Below are 17571 nucleotides of genomic sequence, written 5' to 3' on the forward strand. Positions count from 1 at the left end.
ATCCCCAGGCCAAAGAAGGAGACAGGGCCACCCCACAACATCCCCTCTTGTCCTATTGCTGAGGGATGAGATTGCTTCCCCCCCCCCCGTCCCGTTGCCAGAGTGGGAGATCAGACCAGCTTGCTGTGTCCCCCTCTGGTCCCACTGCTGGAGGGGGACATGGAGCAGCAGCACCTACCCTGATTCTGCTGCTGGAGGGTGACAGCAGGCCAGCCTGCGAATTGCTGAGTCCATTTGTTACCTAACCCAATCCTTTGAGGTAATTGCATCAGTAACTCTCATGGAGGGGAAGGGGGAAATCAACCCCATGGCTGGCACCCCTGGCCTCTGCCCTGTGTGTTCCCAGCTGTGCTGGGGTCTAAACGGCTCCACAAATGCACCCTTTTCTTTCTGGCCTCTAGACCATTGCCATGGCACACATTCTACTGCTGGTGGCAGTAGTGGTGGTATGGAAAGCTGGAGCTTCCACCACCAACCTTCCCTCCTGTGCCCACTGAATTCTCTCACACTTCCCCAGCCCACCCTTGCCAGGGGCTCTAAAGACAAGGGGAGGTGGGTTTGGATTGCTGGCTGGTTGGCAGAGTACAGACCTGATGGATGGGCTGCACGCCACTCCCACCTGGACAGCAGAGGAATCACTGGCACAGTGCAAGGGCCAGCAGCAGAACACACAAAGCGGGCTGTGGGTGGCACATGCCACCCAGGGAAAAGGCTGCAGGGAATGGTCCCTCTCACTAGACTTTAAAAACAAAGTTCCCAGAACACCAGGTCACAGCAAAGAGGCCATGAGTGGCGTCCACTCCTCCTAGCAACTTCCTGTCTTACTCTTTTCTAATGCCAGCAGCCCTGAGCTAGCAGATTCCCAGCCAGAATTCTGGCACGACCCAGAGGTGAGAATCAGAACCTCTCGGGGGACCACTTGACCAAGAATTATTTTATTTGTTGGTTCTCCCTTCTCTGCCCATATAAAGTCAGGTCCAAGGCAATGGCGCACCATGCCCTGTCCTAAAAGGACCATGATCACCCTTCAAATCCAGGAACAGCCTTCCTGCTCCCCTCCTGCCACCCGCTTCCCAGAGCCGAGCACATAGATCCATTCTAGTTCCCAGCGCCTGCAACAAGATGGCGCTGGGAAGGCGCGCACCCAGGGTTAATCATTAGCCAACTTAGCACTCTGACTTAGCAAGACACCACAGAGCAACGCCAACCTCCTCGCTTTCTGCGCCACTTCTGGGAGCAACCAGGCAGGCTGCTCTAGGGAACGGCGGCAAATCACTAACAGGAGACACAGCTCCAAGAAGTGGCCCATCCAAGCCTCAAAACCATGAGCCAAAGTCATTCAGATCCCAGAGTTCCTTTCACCTTCCCATGAAGGCTCATTCTTTAGGGACAACTTGATCCTTGGTAGAGCCCCACTGACATCAGGGAAGTTACACCAGGGGAGATTTGTCCCACTGGGTTTCACTTCTTTCCAAGAGCTCCTTGAAGGGCATTTCCAAAACTCTCGCTCATTTCCACTTGGATTGGATGGGGGGAAGAAGGGTGATGCTAACCTGCCTTAAAGGCAGATGAAGGAACTGCTCGCCCCTGGGACTCCTGCATTTCATCTCGAAAGAGCAAGGCGGCAATGCAGCGACAGTTGTAAAATGGTTCCCCAGTGTGGGGCAGGACACTGCCCGTGTTTCACAACCGGCCCCGCAATCTGAGCGAGTGGGGTTGCCGCACCCAGAGCTTTTCAGCAATCTTCTCTGTCTGGGATCTTTGCTTGTGACTCGGGAGGGGGGCTGGAGGCTGATTTCCAGGCAGCTTATCCACTGCTTTATCTCTGGCCTTGCTGTTCACAGAGGGAAGCAGCAGCGCTGGGGAATTTCAAGGAGAATTCCATTCTTGTCTCCACTAGTGTGATTTGAAAAATAAGAGCCTGAACTACAGGAAAGTACCCATTCCTGGAGCCCTTCCTTAGTGATCTTCTCTGTTTTACAAGAGGGGCTGTCCTACTGCTTCTCCAAGATGAAAATCAAACTCCTATAGAACTTAAATGTTTCCACACTGGCTTCTTCCGATCATACAACAAATGACTGGAACTATGTTCCAGAGGATTGTTCACTACCCATTTGTTTCACACCTGGCAGAAAACAACACTTCCTAAAATCCCCCTCAAAAAATTTTAATAATCAGGGGGGTGGGGGCGGGGAGTCTATTTAAACAGCAAAAACAAAACAAAATCCAGCTGCAATTTTTTTCCCTTTAAAAATCAGATCCACACCTTTATCATCTAGTGACCGACGGATTCTTTGTCGAAAGTACATGCTTTGAAATCTTTCCAGTCTAGCACCCACAGAAAGGGAATTTTCATAACTATACACTGATGGGCCAGATCCTCATCTGGTGTATATCAGGGCAGTTCTGTGGACTTCAATGGAACTACACCAATTTGCACCAGCGTAGGATCTGGCCTTTTGTTTCCCCAGACTAGGCTTGTTTTGCAAGCTGCAATTTCTGGGGGAGGGCTGTGTTCAGTGGAAGTATTCTGATCTGGCTTTTCTCTGAACATTTTTTAAAAAAAAAAACCAACACAAAAGTGGCAAATAATGAAAACCAACCTCTGAAAATCGACAGCCAGTACCTCATTATTCCACATCAATAAGGATACTGAGGTGTGATGAGAGCTATTAAGGCTTTCTCTTACCTGCGCCAGGTCATGTTGGTTTTCCAAGATCCTTATAGCAGGTTTGATGTCTTCAAAGACTGAGGTGTCTTCAGCAGACTCCCCGGACATTCTGACTGGTTTTAATTGCGTAAACACTGTACTTTCTTCAAGATTTGGGGTGCTCAGAACCAGCCCACTGCTGCTCATCCCTCCTACAGTCCCCTTCCCCCCCTTCTGAATGTGTTACAAACCAAAAACTAAAAAGAAAAAAAAAGGGGTTTGGACAAAGCTGGAAGGGATTCAAGAACTCGGAAGCAAGCCCGTTGCTAATCCTTAGGAATCCAGGTGCACTGTAGCCTTAAGAAGTCTGATCTGTTATAGAAAAGTCTTACCTGTCCTGAAGTAGGAGGCACGCTAACCTGGCAAACTTCAGTGACAGGCCGGCTGAGCCAATCAGGACTGGAGCTAACACTGCTCTGGCCAATAAGCCAGCCGACATCTCTTTAAGGCAACATAAGATACAATGAGTACAGAGCCCTGCTTTCTGTGACTCTTTCCACCAGCCATGTTACCTGTAGCAGGTATACCGAGAGAGAGAGAGAGAGAGAGAGAGAAAATTACAGACAGACTTGCATGAGAATCTAAGGCCAGGGTAGGCGAGAAACTTTTGCCAGTATAATCATGTTGGTTGGGGCTGTGATTTGTCACAACATTTTTATACCAGCAAAAAGCCCTGGAGTACATGCAGCTATTCCAGCAAAAACCTTTTTTTACTGGTACGGCTTATTTCACAGAATTGCTAGAAGCTATACCAGCAAAAAAACTATTTTGCCAGTATAACCTGCTTCTCTACCAGGGGATTTGCCAGTATAGCTATAGCAGTACAGCAAACCCTTTCTAGTGTAGACAAACCTTAAGTGACACAATTGTAGCTGTGTTCTGTTGTCCCCTGTCAGGGCCTGGATGCTCACACTGGTTTGACACCCCGCACATAAACACTGCTGGGTACAGCATCACAGCTCTGCTCTTTCAGCCAAGACAGGACTCATTTTGGAGCCTGTAAGTGCACTTCTTGAGCGACCAGAGGTAGAGGAGCCATGTACGGTGCTCCCTTCTTGGGCACTGAATGCTCCACCAGGTTGGAGATCTTGAGACCATAGCCCAGGGATTTGCACTTGGCTTTCTGCAGAGCAATGCTCTAGAGTCTAGACCGCCAGACCATCCTGCCCTAGAGAGATCCAGAATATAGCAGATCTTGGAAAGTAATCTACTAACTTAGGAGTGTGGTCAACAATTTTTGACTAACTGTTTTTTCATCAAGAAATGGGGGTTCATTGAAACGGAATTTTTTGGCGGGGGTGAAAATTAATATTTTGGTTTCCAAAAAAATTCTCACTGAAAATTTTCATTAAATCAAGAATTTAAAAAGTGGATTCTGTGTAATGTGAAGGGTTTAAATCAGGTTCTGAGGACTTCAGAAACTCAGCCAGAGTTTAGAGGGTCTATTACAGGAGTGGGCGGGTGAGGTTCTGTGGCCTGCAATGTGGAGGAGATCAGATTAGATGAACATGGTGGTCCGTTCTGGCCTTAAATTCTATGAAAGCCTACAAAAAAATTGTTTTTTTGTTTTATTTTTAACATAATGAGAAAATTCCCACTTCCGGACTTTTTACTTTTCCCTAGTTTTTTCTACTGGGGGGGGGGAAGGGGGAAAAAGGTTAAAAAAAAGAGTGAAGGAAAAACAACACTCTCTTATTTTTCCCCCACCAGAAAAAGTTGGAAAAAAGTTTTAAAAGTAAAAGTAAGGGTGGGGGACACTTTCTTGCACTTTTAAACTTTTTCCAGTAGAGAAGTGTGGGAAGAGCTCTGACTTTTCCACGGGAAAAATGGAGCAAAAGAATGAGAAAGACAAAGGAAAGAAAATCCAAAGCCAAAAGGAAACATTTCCAAACAAAACCATTTAAAATGAGTTTTTCTATGTTGCTTCAACACATTTCATTTCAGAAATCAAAAAACAGGGTAAAGAAAGTAAAAACTTGAAAATTAAAACTGTTCATTTTTTTCTGAACTTTTCATAGAGAAAACCCAACGTTTCAACCAGTTCTGCTCCTAACATCCCTGATCTACTCACAAGGTCACCACTACAGACATAAGCCAACCAGATCCGGTAGAGTAAGAATGAAACTATCACCCACTACTGTTTCCTTGCGCTCTGCCATCGGTCTGTTTGCATACACCTGTCTCTTGTCTTATACTTCAACTGTACGCTAATTGGAGCGGTCTTTTTGTTGTGTTTGTACATGGGGCTCTGATCCATGACTGAGTCTCCTTGGAACTACCATAATAACAGTAATTCAGGATGAAGCCAAGTCTCTCATTTGAATAACATTTCCTATTTTGCTGTGTCTAGCTGCAAAAGCAGGAACGGCCAAACTAACCACATGGGGAAAGGCGGTTGTCCTCTATTTCTGGCTCATGTGGAAGCAGGAAGCATCCGAATTCCCACAGGAAAAGAGGAAATCTTGGTTCTCAGAAGGTTTCTAGCTTTGCGGACACACAAAGTTGGATCATCACAAGCATTTCTGGGGGTTTCTCTGAACCGTCTCTCCAAATCTTTGCGGTTCATTTGTCTCTAGCCATTAAAATGTTTGGGAATGATCACAATTTTCACACTTCTGTGCTCTGACCAACAAGCTGGGAAACTAGAGGTTTATAAGGCCTTGCATCACACTATTGTGTTCTGACATTGCATCATGCAACACGTCCCAGCGATATTGCAACATGTGTCCCCCAGCATCATAGACGAAGGGAAAATAGCCATGGTGGGGCATTATGACACAGTGGGTCTGTCTACTCTGGAACTGGAGGGATCATTTCACTGGACATACCTGCGCTAGCTCTGATGAAGCTGGTGGACTAAAAATAGCAGTACAGCTCCTGCAGCGTGAGTAGTGGGATGGGCTAACCACCCCAAGTATAATCCCATCTTGAAATCCTAGATCCTGCCATCCATACAGCCATAGATACACTCCTATTTCTAATGCACTAACTCAGTCAGAGTTAGCCCGGGTATATCTACCCAAGATGGAAATTACAGTGTAAATATACCCAGAGGCACAGTGTTATGATGTGATTATATTGTCCCACATTGCACTTACAAATCGGTGGCAGCTTTACCTGTATCCCCTGGGTCAGACTCCCCAGTCCACTCAGGGTGCTTTGGACTGTGTAAATCAACATCATTCATTGGAAATCAATGGAGCTACACTGATTGACACCAGCAGAGGATCTGGCCAGGTTATTTCGGTAGGGGACTCAAGTCCCTAAAGCTCTGTTTTCAGCGGTCAGACTTAGAAGGGAAGGAAGAAGGCAATCCTTGCTACCTTGCATCTGATATGGATGAAAAATTGATCCCAGACTGAAATTCTTCCGTGCTGCTGGCAAAAGCTTCAGTGGGAGCTGAGAGCATTCAGCACCTCACAAGATCAGTCCTTTAATGCAAACACTGATAGTAAATGTTTCCAAAAAAATGCAAGCAATCAGTCAGTCTTTATTAGCGCCCCAGGCTTTCGCCAACAGAACACATAACAAATATGTAAAACAAATAGCTTATATCAGATGCAAGACTTTGGACTTCAGTACACTCAGCAACGTACTCATATGCTCTTAAAGAACTGCTCTGAATCCAGTTTGTTGAAGAAGTCAAAGTTCTATTATTAAAGAGACAGTGTTGGGAAGAATCAAAACATTTACAAATGCAGCAAGCTGCATAAAACCTATTATTATCAGAAATGTTTTCAGGACTTTTTTTTACACCAGTGAAAACATTTATTTTTAATCCAACCCCACCCCCCACTGCAGGATTTGCAATTATTGTTATCAATAACAGTTATTATTTGTATTGCTAGAGTACCTAGGAAACGCAATATGGACCTAGTCTGAAAACTCCAGAACTGCTCTGTGCACAAGTAAAGCTAGTAGCAAAATAATGAACATTTTCCACAACAGATTTTTGATCCTTTTTGTGAAAAACTTGCATCCAAAATTTGTATTTTTTTAAAAAGTTGACGGGCCCTAATAAGAATTTAAGGCAATGAAACTGACAAGGGGAAGAAAGTGAAAGTGCCCAGTCTGAGAAAGTGATCAGTCTCTTTCCTCTGTCCATGAGAAATGAAATGCACACAAATAAAGAAACTGCATGAACAGCTTACAGCAAATTCAAGTTTCAAAATTTCTTCCATTTCTAATAATACAAAGTGTTACTATAACACAGCTCAGGACACTGTTCTGATTTGAAGGTATCATTCCTTGGGTTTAGAGACTAAATGACATTCTGCTATGCAGTGAAATCGATCTTTTATTGCTTTTTTCCCCCTTGCATTCATATTTGGGCCCCTCTAGGAATTCAACAAGACCTGCAGGCATTTCCCTGCAGCGATCATTCCGTCAAATTCTAGGACTACACTGATTTCTGTCAATGATTTCCCAGCAGGAGGATCTTTTGATTTCAGCATTAAAACAAAGCAATCTGCAAAGCTCTTATCTGCATCAAGTCCACTTGTAAGGAAATGGCCTTGAGTCTATAAATGATCTGTGTGACTTGGTTTGCTCAACACCTTTCCAGCAAAAGGCAGATATTGCCTCTAAGGAAGCACTGATATATTTAAGCCAAGAATAAGGAGATTTGTGGAGGTGTTGTTCTGCAAGCCCTTTATCTTTGTGTCTCACACAGCACTAAGGACAATGTCTGTGCTCAACAAAAAATTAACACCAAACACAAAAAATAAACACAGTGTCTTGGGACTGTACTATGGACATCTTCTTCCTGTACTTCATCTGGCACAGCACAGTGCTGTTAAAATCCCTTCTTCAGTGCAAACCTGACTCAGAAATTCTGGAGGATTTTTAGATCAAGGGTGCATATGGTGGAGGCCTGTCCACACCTAAACGGTCACGAGATTTGCCTGGCACTTAGATCAGGACACTGGTTGTCATGACTCCTGAATTATATTCAGAGATGGACCAAAACTCAGATCCCATATCTGAAGTCCCACCTCTAACATTCATTTAGGAAGGGAGTGTTGTCTAGTGGTTGGTGTGGGGAAATTTGGGAGGCAGAACTCCTGGGTTTTATTGCTGGCTATGGAATCTAGGAATCAGAGCAGACGGGATTGCGAGTCAGAATTCCTGGGTTCTATCCTCAACCACAATTTGTTGGGCTAGATGCAGGAATTACTGGGTGAAGTTCTCAGGCCTGTGCTATGCAGGACAATTCATGACTAACCTGTGGAACTCATTGCCACGGGGTGTTGTGAAGGACAAATGTATAACTGGGTTCAAAGAAGAACTGGATGAGTTCATGGAGGATAGGTCCATCAGTGGCTATTAGCCAGGATGGTCAGGGATGCAACCTCATGCTCTGGACAAACCGAAACCTCTGACTGCCAGAAGCCGGGAATGGAAGACAGGGGTCAATTGAGTGATAATTGCCTTGTTCTGTACATAGGAGAGAGGATTTAACCTACATCCAACACCTTTCAGATGCTGGGCCAAGTCAGCAGTGTCTGAGATCATTCCTCCATAGACAGGGGCTCCTGGGCCCCAGATCAGTGTGGGACAGCTTTTCCCCCACCCTGCCTTAAAACTCCTGGGTGGCCACACATCTTATCCTAGGGAATACATACACCCCAGGGTGCTCTGCTCCAAGGTGAGGCCACAGCACTCTATGGGCCTGATCCACCCCCGACATGTCCTCCAAGTCACTGGGAGGGTTTCCATTGACTTCAATGGGAGTTTGATCAGGTTCCAAAAGGGCCTGGTTCTCTTTCCTCCCGCACCTCGCAGTAATTTGCATGAGGTGAAGAGTGCAAAATGGGTATTAATTGCTTCCAGCGCAGAATGGAAATGTCCTACAAACGCTCTGCTCAGGAGTGAAGGCCAGCCCAAGGGGCAAGGCAGCGGAGAGCCAGTTTACTCCCCTTTCCCCAGTTCCCGTGACAGCTTCCTAACAGCAGACAGGAACAGGGTAGTATCCCTTTAAATAAACTGTGGGCCTTTTAGTGGCGCTCATCTTGTACTACTTGTTAGAAGCAGCCACAAACCAGTCTGAGGTGCAGCTTGTGCGTAGCCAGGCCTCGTATGTTGTGTATAGTTAGTAAACACGGTTATTTGGGACCCAACCTGGCCCTGTGATTTCTTCATGGTGTTTGTGTTGGGTAAGGAAAAAAACCCCACACATGCACACAACAGAGGACTACTGGGAACAGGTCAGACTCTCACCAGAGATATACAGATATCTGCTTCTGTTCAGAGTAACAGCCGTGTTAGCCTGTATTCGCAAAAAGAAAGAGAGTACTTGTGGCCTTAGAGACTTAGTCACCTTAGAGACTAACCAATTTATTTGAGCATAAGCTTTCGTGAGCTACAGCTTATGCTCAAATAAATTGGTTAGTCTCTAAGGTGCCACAAGTACTCCTTTTCTTTTTGACAGTATATAGGTTTCCTGAGCGACTTAGCTAGGCTGCAGCCTCAATATCGTGTGTGTGTTTTAGTCTACGAAATGCCCTGGAGGTACTGGTTTGGGCCCATCTCTTGTGATGATGGTCTCACAATACTGCATAAACATGGGAATGTGCTCTACACCCACACTGGGGACTCCATGCTCAAGAGTGGACATCCAGATTGCAAACTGGCCCATGCCCCCTAACTCCTCATATATGAGCAGACAAAACTCCAGCTTCTGTTGGGTGAAGTTGCCATAATCCATGGCACTCAGATGAGTGATGCTGGATTCATACCAGGGTAAAAGAGAACAGACTTTAGTCCCCTGGTCTTTCCGAGGTTGAATTTGGGCTTCTGTAAGATGTAAGTCATTCAGGGCCCTTGTATTGGCCCTCAGCAGCGGGAGAATGTCACCCCTAGAGCTTGTATTTCATCACAGCCAGAATGCAAGTGTTCCTAATGCTTACAAAACAAAACGGAGCAGACCCCAGCCCCAGCACCACCTCTGTCACAGAAGTACAAAGCCACCTGGGTTTATTTTCCCGCTGGGAAATTTGCATCTAACAAATCCCTCTCTGGATCCCTTCAAAAGCACACTGCTTCCCCCAGCTCCCTTCTGCACCACATCTACAGTCACCAAACCAGTCCGATCACTCTGGGAATTCGCTTTGAAAAGAGAGTCAGGGAGGGAATGTAAACCCGCACACCTGTGCAGTCTTGTGCAATAAGGAGCAGCAGTATTGAGGGGCCAAGAGGGGTTAGAGTGGAAGGGAAGCTAAGCCAGCAGCCTGCCAATGAACAGTTCGGGCTGCAGACAGCACAGAGGTCTACAAGCAAAAACTCAATCTTCTAGGTCCTCAACTGATGCAAATCAACTCTAAGCCCAGCTGTGTGTTGGCTGAGCATTGGATCCCAAGTGAACAGAAGACCCTCCAGTCCCTGAACACCAGTGAAGTATCTAACTACAGACTGGCCTTTGCGGCTACAGTGTGAAATCCTGGGAACAGTGAATTAGTAGAAGCAGCAGAAGCAGGATTCATGTAGTAGTAATACAAAAGCATGAGCAATATACTGTGAGTATTCACCCAGACATACTGTTACACCTGGTGCTGCATAATCACACAAGAAGACACAGCCCGTGCCCTGAAAAGCTTCCAGTCTAATTAGAAACAGGATGCAGGCAGCAAGTAAGAGTGAAAGCAAAGGGCCATGGTGAAATGACATTGAGGTGAGTGAGGAGGCTGAAGGTGTGTGTGACGGGGTAATCCTGAATCAGAAGTACTGTTAGATAAAAACAAACAATGATTTATGAATTGACAGGTTGACTGAAATCGGGGTTCCCTGATTGCCATTAGACCCAGCCATTGTTGGCGGGTCAGTTACTTGTTGGGGTCACACCCGCAGTGGGTGATCTGAAGGAGGCGAGGGTAGTGGCTGTCAGGATCAGCTCAGGAAAGAGATTCTGGTGCATGGATGGAGATACAGAGACATCCCTGAGGGAAGGAGACAGACATTTGGAAATAGCATCACTGGTGGAGCACAGGGGGACACCGCGATAAGAGACAAAAATGGCTGAGGAGGAAGGGGCAGAGCTGTAGCAGGCCCTCAAGATGTGGACAAGAATCTGGAATCTGATGCTGTGAGAGACAGGTGGAGAGCTGGTAAGAGGAGGTAGCATGGTGTAGTTTTAATTTTTGAAACAGTGAGAGTAATTAACCATGAGAACAACTCACCGAGGGGCCTAGTGGATTCTCCGTCACTGACCATTTTTAAATCTAGACTGGCTGTTTGTCTAAAAGATTCTCTCTGGGAATTATTTTGGGGCAGGTCTCTGGCCTGTGTTGTACAGGGGATCAGACTAGATGATCACAATGGCCCCTTCTGGCCTTGGAATCTATGATCTGAGAGACAACCCATGCAGCTCCGTGCAAACTTCCTTGGTAGGTTAAGGCTAGCAGGGTTCACCACCTCACGCTGACTAGCACAGGTAGCATTGTCAGCCTTTGTTGTAACAGGAGCTACTGGCAAGGGCTCTGCTTAGTGGCTGGGATCCAGGAGACATAACAGTTGTTAGCAAGTATATAGCTCAGAGCTCAGCTCCCCATGACAATGAGTGCCTGGGGCTTATGAGAGGAACGAAACCACAGCTCACTATGTTTTAACCCATTATATGCCACATTTCCTGTTTCCTAAAGAGTCGACTGGGTCTTGGGGCAAAATTTTCAAAAGTCCTTAATGGCTTAAGGCCCAGATCCTCCGAGGTTTTTGGTTACCTAACGCTCACTGAAATCAAATACATTTGGCACATTTGGGGATCTGGGCCAAAGAACCTTAGTCCCATTTTCAAAAATGATGTGGGTGCTTAGGAGCCTAGGGACCACTGAAAGTCAAATCAAAGGCAACAGCAAGTGTGTAGCCAAAGCCCATAGGACTCTAGATGTGTCAGGGACCTTTCCTCTCCAAGTTGCTGACCAAGAACTCGGCACAAGCAAAGAAGAAACCAAAGAATTCATCCCAGAAGATGGTGGGACAGGACTTTGGTCCATGCTGTGAGGATGCCCATGCTATGCTGCCACAATCCATAAAGTGCAGTTATGCGCCTCGTTCTCAAGAGTCAGCCCTTGGGTTTGACGTGCTCCCAGGAGCCTAGGACATAACCTCAGGCTTGTTGATTTCAATGCGTCAGACACAGGACACCACATGCACAACCTGGCAAGGACCAGGGCACGGCTGGTGCTCAGTCCTGTATTTTATGGCAGTGGGTTCCGGACACCCACGGTCCCAACACATGTTAGCTCTTACTGCCATGAGGAAATGGTAGCCCTCGAAGCAGCACCTCCCATGGGTCTCAAAGAGGAGGTACCATCAAGTGGAAGTAGCTGGGAGTGACGCAAGGAACTGATGGCACAGCAATTGCTAAAGGGCTTGGGTGTCCACCAGCCCGTTGGTAGCACACGTTAGCCCAGGATCTCAATGCATTTTACAAGGATTCAGCAGGTAAGGCTGAAATTCTCAAAGCTGTCTAAGAGCTCTGGATGTCCAATCCCCACGAAAACCAAGGTTTAAGCCTCAGCTTCCTAGTGCCCTCTGAGACAGATAAGTATTATCATTACCACAGTACAGAGAGGGAAAGCAAAGGTGTAGAAAGAGGAAGTGATTCACAGTGAGCCAGTGATGGTTACAGAACCCAGGTGTCCTGATCTCTGGTCCCCTGCTCTAACCAGTAGCCTGAGCTTCCAAATTATTTGCCCATGATAATTTGGACAGTCAGCGGCACAGCTGAGAGAAAACCTGGATTTGTGCTGGAGATGGCCCAACTTGATGATCACTTTAGATAAGTTATTACCAGCAGGACAGTGGGGTGGCAGGAGGTATTGTTTCATATTCTCTGTGTGTATATAAAGTCTGCTGCAGTTTCCACGGTATGCATCCGATGAAGTGAGCTGTAGCTCACGAAAGCTCATGCTCAAATAAATTGGTTCGTCTCTAAGGTGCCACAAGTACTCCTTTTCTTTTTACAGCTGAGAGTGGAGATCCAGGATCCTGCCTCCCATGCATGTGCTCTAACCTTTAAGTCAGGGGTGGGCAAACGACATCCATTTTAAGCTGGCCCGCGAATTCCCACTGGGGAGCGGGATCTGGAGCTTGACCCACTCCAGCCGGGGCTCCGGGTTGGGGCCTGCACCATGCAGCTCCTGGAAGCCGCAGCATGGCCCCGCTCTGCGGGGCACGATCGGGGGCTACACTATGCAGCTCCCGGAAGCAGCCACATAGGCCCACTCTGGCACTAGCAAGGCTGGGGGCCGCTCCACACAGGAGAAGGGACATGCCACTGCTTCCGGGAGCCACTTGAGGTAAACACCACTCGGAGCCTGCACCCTAGAGCCTCTCCCCATGCCCCAACCCCCTGCCCTGCCCTGATCCTCCTCCTACTCTCCAAACCTGTCCATCCCCAGCATGGAGTACCCTCCTGTACCCCAAACCTCTCATTCCCAGCCCCACCCAAGAGCCTGCACTCCCAGCCAGAACCTGCACCCCTTCCTGCACCCCTGCCCTGATCCCCCTCCCGCCCTCCAAACCCCTCAGTCCCAGCCCACAGCACCCTCCTATACCCCAAACTCCTCATCCCCAGCCCCAACCCAGAGCCTGCACCCCCAGCAAGAGCCCTCATCCCCTCCCGCATCCAATTTTGTGAGCATTCATGGCCCGCCATACAATTTCTATTCCCCAATGTGGCCCTCAGGCCAAAAAGTTTGCCCACCCCTGCTCTAAGCTATGATCTTCTACAGCTAAGATGGGGTCCGTCCACCAGCAGCCTCTGACATTACATCCTCACTGGTTCTGGTCAGTGCCAGAGGAATTGTGGTCAACATTTGAACATTTCACGAAGAACAATTGGGTCTGTGACAGCAAAAAGCAGCAGGCATATTCTGGGTGCCTGTGCGTTACAGGAAAAATACAGGGACATGTCTAGGCAAGCATCAATGGGGAGAAACCAGCAGCCAGGCATGAGAACGACTGATCCAGCTGCCTCCAAAACCCCTGTGTTGCACAATAACGATTTCCCAGCATGCGAATGGTTAATTCCGAGCGTCTCATGCCATCGGAATGTGCTGGTTACTTCTTTCACCTATTGCCTCCTGCGTGAGGTGTATCCGCCCAGCTGGTTTCTCATGGAAACAATTCTTTAAAAGCAGTGAGCTGCAAAACATCTACATGACATTTCACTCTGCTGGACATCCTATTCATCACAGCAGTCCTGAACCCACCTGGTACCAGCCACTAATGGGCAAGCAAAACCATCCTGTCACCACCCTTCCATTCCTCCGTCTCCATTCTTTTCCTGCAGGTCTTTCTCCAGCCTACCTGCTATCTGCCTCTCTTTTTTCCTGTCCTGGATGTAATCTGTATGTTCACTTGTGTTGATTTTCTATTGCGTTCCCCCCCCCTTACTATTTTCACATCATTTTCTCTGCTTCTGCCTACGTATTTTTGCTTCAGTTTGTCTATACACAAGTTATGTCAGCTTAAAGTATACCATTATAGTTCGAGTGGTACAATCCCCCTACTATGGGCACAGTTATATTATACAAAAGCAGTTTAGCTACTCGCATACAGGAAGGGGATTAAGCTATAAAGTATACCCACTGGTGATTGTACCACTATAATCAGACAGGTTTATTAAGTAAAAAACCCTCACACCCCTAACTGAAATAGTTCTACCAGTACAAAGCCTGTGTTTAGAAGAGGCCTTAAGGCCTGGACTACATGGGCAAATTTTTTTTTAATCTAACCTAAGATGTGAATTTAAACCAATATAATTAGACCATATGGATGTTCACACCACAATGTGTGTGGCACATGACATATCCCATGTAGATAAGACCTTAGTAGTTTGGCGGTGGGAGGGGGGAATTTGGGTGATTAGGGAATTCTCCCTCCCCCGCACTTCTCAAAATTCCATCCACAATTTGATGGCCTTGGTTGGCACCCTGGTTAAGTAGCAGGTAAATTATGTTCCATTTATTTCAATCCGGCCTCTAAAGGATTTCTGCCCATGGCACATGGGGGCAGGTGTCCCATGACTGGCATAGCTGTGAGAGTTCTATTGCAGGTCAGCCCTGATAGGCATTGGCTGGCGGGGGTATATATGGGATCCAGGACTGAGGTAGCAGGGGGCGCACTAGGTTAGGACGGAGCTGTGTGCGGGGATCCCAGGACTGGCACCGCAGGGGAGGTTAGACTGCATGTCGGGACTGGGTTGCACAGGCAGAACCACATGGGGAAAGCTTTCTGAGCAACAGTATGAAATTCACCTGGCTTTTGCCATTGTTCTTAGTCACTCGCCTTTGTAAGCATTACATTCACCTTTACCCCACCCACAATCAGTCTTCTCTGTTCCTTTTAGATATGGGGAGGAACTGAGCGCTTCCCCAGTTAGCCAGGGGCCTGGCCAACACAGCATGAATCAGCATCCCTTTGGCAAGCTGTAGATGTTAGCTGTATTTGTACAGTGGGAAACGACTGTACAGTACCTCGCACCAGCAAAAAATGAGATCGAGCTTTTCGAATGCTTTGCTTTGGTTTTCACTGCTCCTTGCCACCTCCCAGCTGCCAATCATCCACACAGCACTGGAGACAAAGGGTGAGCGAACACGGCTCCTCTGGACTCCAGTGGGAGGCAAGCAAGGAGTGGTGAAGGTTTGTGCATAGTATAGGAATTAAATATATGAGAGATGCTTAAAGGTGCTGTCAAAATCTGATGGACAGAAACAGACAGCCAGATTAGGGAGGTGTGAGGAGCGACTCCAGAGCAAAGGCTGGAACAGATAACCAAGGAAAATGATGGATTCTCCATCACTTGGAGTTTTCAGATCCAGACTGGAGGCCTTTCTGGAAGAGATCCATGGGTGGAATTCTCTGACCTGTGCTATGCAGGCGGCCAGAGTAGATGGTCTAAGTGTCCTTTCTGGCCTTAAAAGCTATGACTTTGCCCTTAGGCTGGGGTTCTCAACAGGGTCTGAGGGAATTAGCCACCTAAATCCCATTGAAATTTCAGTGGTGTCTGTGCGGCTAATTCTCTTAAGCATCACTGAAATCCCCAGCCTTAAAAGGGGACTCCGATCCCTCTGCTTCATACTTTTGGTCATGTTTTCTCTTCAGTTCCAGCACAAGAGCACAGCAGGGATCCCCAGGACTTTAGTATGTGTTTGTTATAGGCATTACTAACTTCTGCAAAGGAGTCATTTCCAAAACGGTGCCCTTGTGGGTATGTCTACGCTACAAAAAGCCCAACAACCAACCAACCAACCATCACAAGTCACAGAACCCAGATCTGCAGACTCAGGCTCGTGCTACGGCGCTAAAAATAGCCATGAGAAGTTACCGCTGGGGCTGGAGCCCAGGCTCTGAGACCCTCCCCCCTCACCCAGTTTCAGAGCCCAAATGAGAACATCTACACTGCTACTCTTAGCCCCCTCATGCAAGCCAGAATCTGTAGATCGCTGAGACTCGCTGCTGGGGGATTTTTTGTTTTCAGTGAGCTGGATTCCCAAACCTGAGCCATTCTTTTTAGGTCACAAATCTGAGGAACTGTCCCAGATTGAGGTGTCATTAGAGGAGGTTTTGGAACACCCTGATAAACTAAACAGTAATAAGTCACCAGGACGAGATGGTATTCACCCAAGAGTTCTGAAGGAACTCAAATATGAAATTGCAGAGCTACTAACTGTGGTATGTAACCTATCACTTAAATCAGCTTCTGTATCAGGTGACTGGAGAATAGCTAATCTAACACCAAATTTTAAAAAAAGGCTCCAGAAGGATTTCCGGCAATTACAGGCTGGTAAGCCTGACCGGGAAAATTGGTTGAAACTATAGTAAAGAACAGAATTGCCAGACATGTAGATGAACACGATTTGTTGAGGAAGAGACAATACTCGGTTTGTAAAGGGAAATCATGCTTCACCAATCTATTTGAACTCTTTGAGAGGGCACGTCAACAAACATGTGGACAAGGGGTGATCTAGTGGATAGAATGTACTTAGACTTTCAGAAAGCCTTTGACAATGTCCCTCACCAAAGGTTCTTAAGCAAAGTAAGCTGTCACGGGATAAGAGGGAAGGTCCTCTCATGCGTTAGTAACTGATTAAAAGATAGGAAACAAAGGGAAGGAATAAATAGTCAGTTTTCAGAATGGAGAGAGGGAAATAGTAGTATCCTCCAGGGGTCTGTATTGGGACCAGTTCTATTCAACATATTCATAAATGATCTGGTAGAAGGGGTAAACAGTGAGGTGGCAAAATTTGCAGAAGATACAAAACCACTCCAGATAGTTAAATCCAAAGCAGACTGCAAAGAGTTACAAAGGGAATTCACAAAACTGTGTGACTGAGCAACAGAATAGAATGGCAGATGAAATTCAATGTTGATAAATGTAAAATAATGTACATTGGAAAACACTATCACAACTATACAAATAAAATGATGGGGTCTAAATTTGCTGTTACCACTCAAGAAAGATCTTGGAGTCATTGTGGGTAGTTCTCTGAAAACATCCACTCAATGTGCAGCAACAGCCAAAAAAGCAAACAGAATGTTAGGAAATCATAAAAAAAGGGATAGATAATACTACAGAAAATATCATAATGACTCTATATAAATCCATGGTACGCCCACCTCTTCAATTCTACATGCAAATCTGGTTGCCCAATGTCAAAAAAGATACATTACAATTGGAAAAGGAACAAAGGAGGACAACAGAAATTATTACAGGTCTGGAACAGCTTCCGTATGAGGAGAGATTAAAAAGACTGGGACTTTTAAAATTGTAAAATGGATGACTAAGAGAGGAATATGATCGTGGTCTATAAAATCTTGACTGGTGTGGAGACAGTGAATAAGGAAATGTCATTTACTCC

At 46.5% G+C, this 17571-nt stretch overlaps 1 protein-coding gene across 1 annotated transcript in view; it reads right to left on the reverse strand.

Moving 5' to 3' along the window:
* The window catches only part of LOC140917571 (Krueppel-like factor 5), a 44740-nt gene extending 41758 nt beyond the window's left edge, over positions 1 to 2982 (reverse strand). Inside the window, exon 1 of the mRNA XM_073360688.2 lies at positions 2690 to 2982. Coding sequence (XP_073216789.1) covers positions 2690 to 2857 — 168 coding nt within the window. The 5' untranslated portion in view covers positions 2858 to 2982. The remainder of the gene's footprint in view (positions 1 to 2689) is intronic.
* Between the last annotated feature and the right edge of the window lie 14589 nt (positions 2983 to 17571).

Source organism: Lepidochelys kempii, chromosome 9 (assembly GCF_965140285.1).
Source record: "Lepidochelys kempii isolate rLepKem1 chromosome 9, rLepKem1.hap1, whole genome shotgun sequence".
Taxonomy (NCBI): Eukaryota; Metazoa; Chordata; order Testudines; family Cheloniidae; genus Lepidochelys; species Lepidochelys kempii.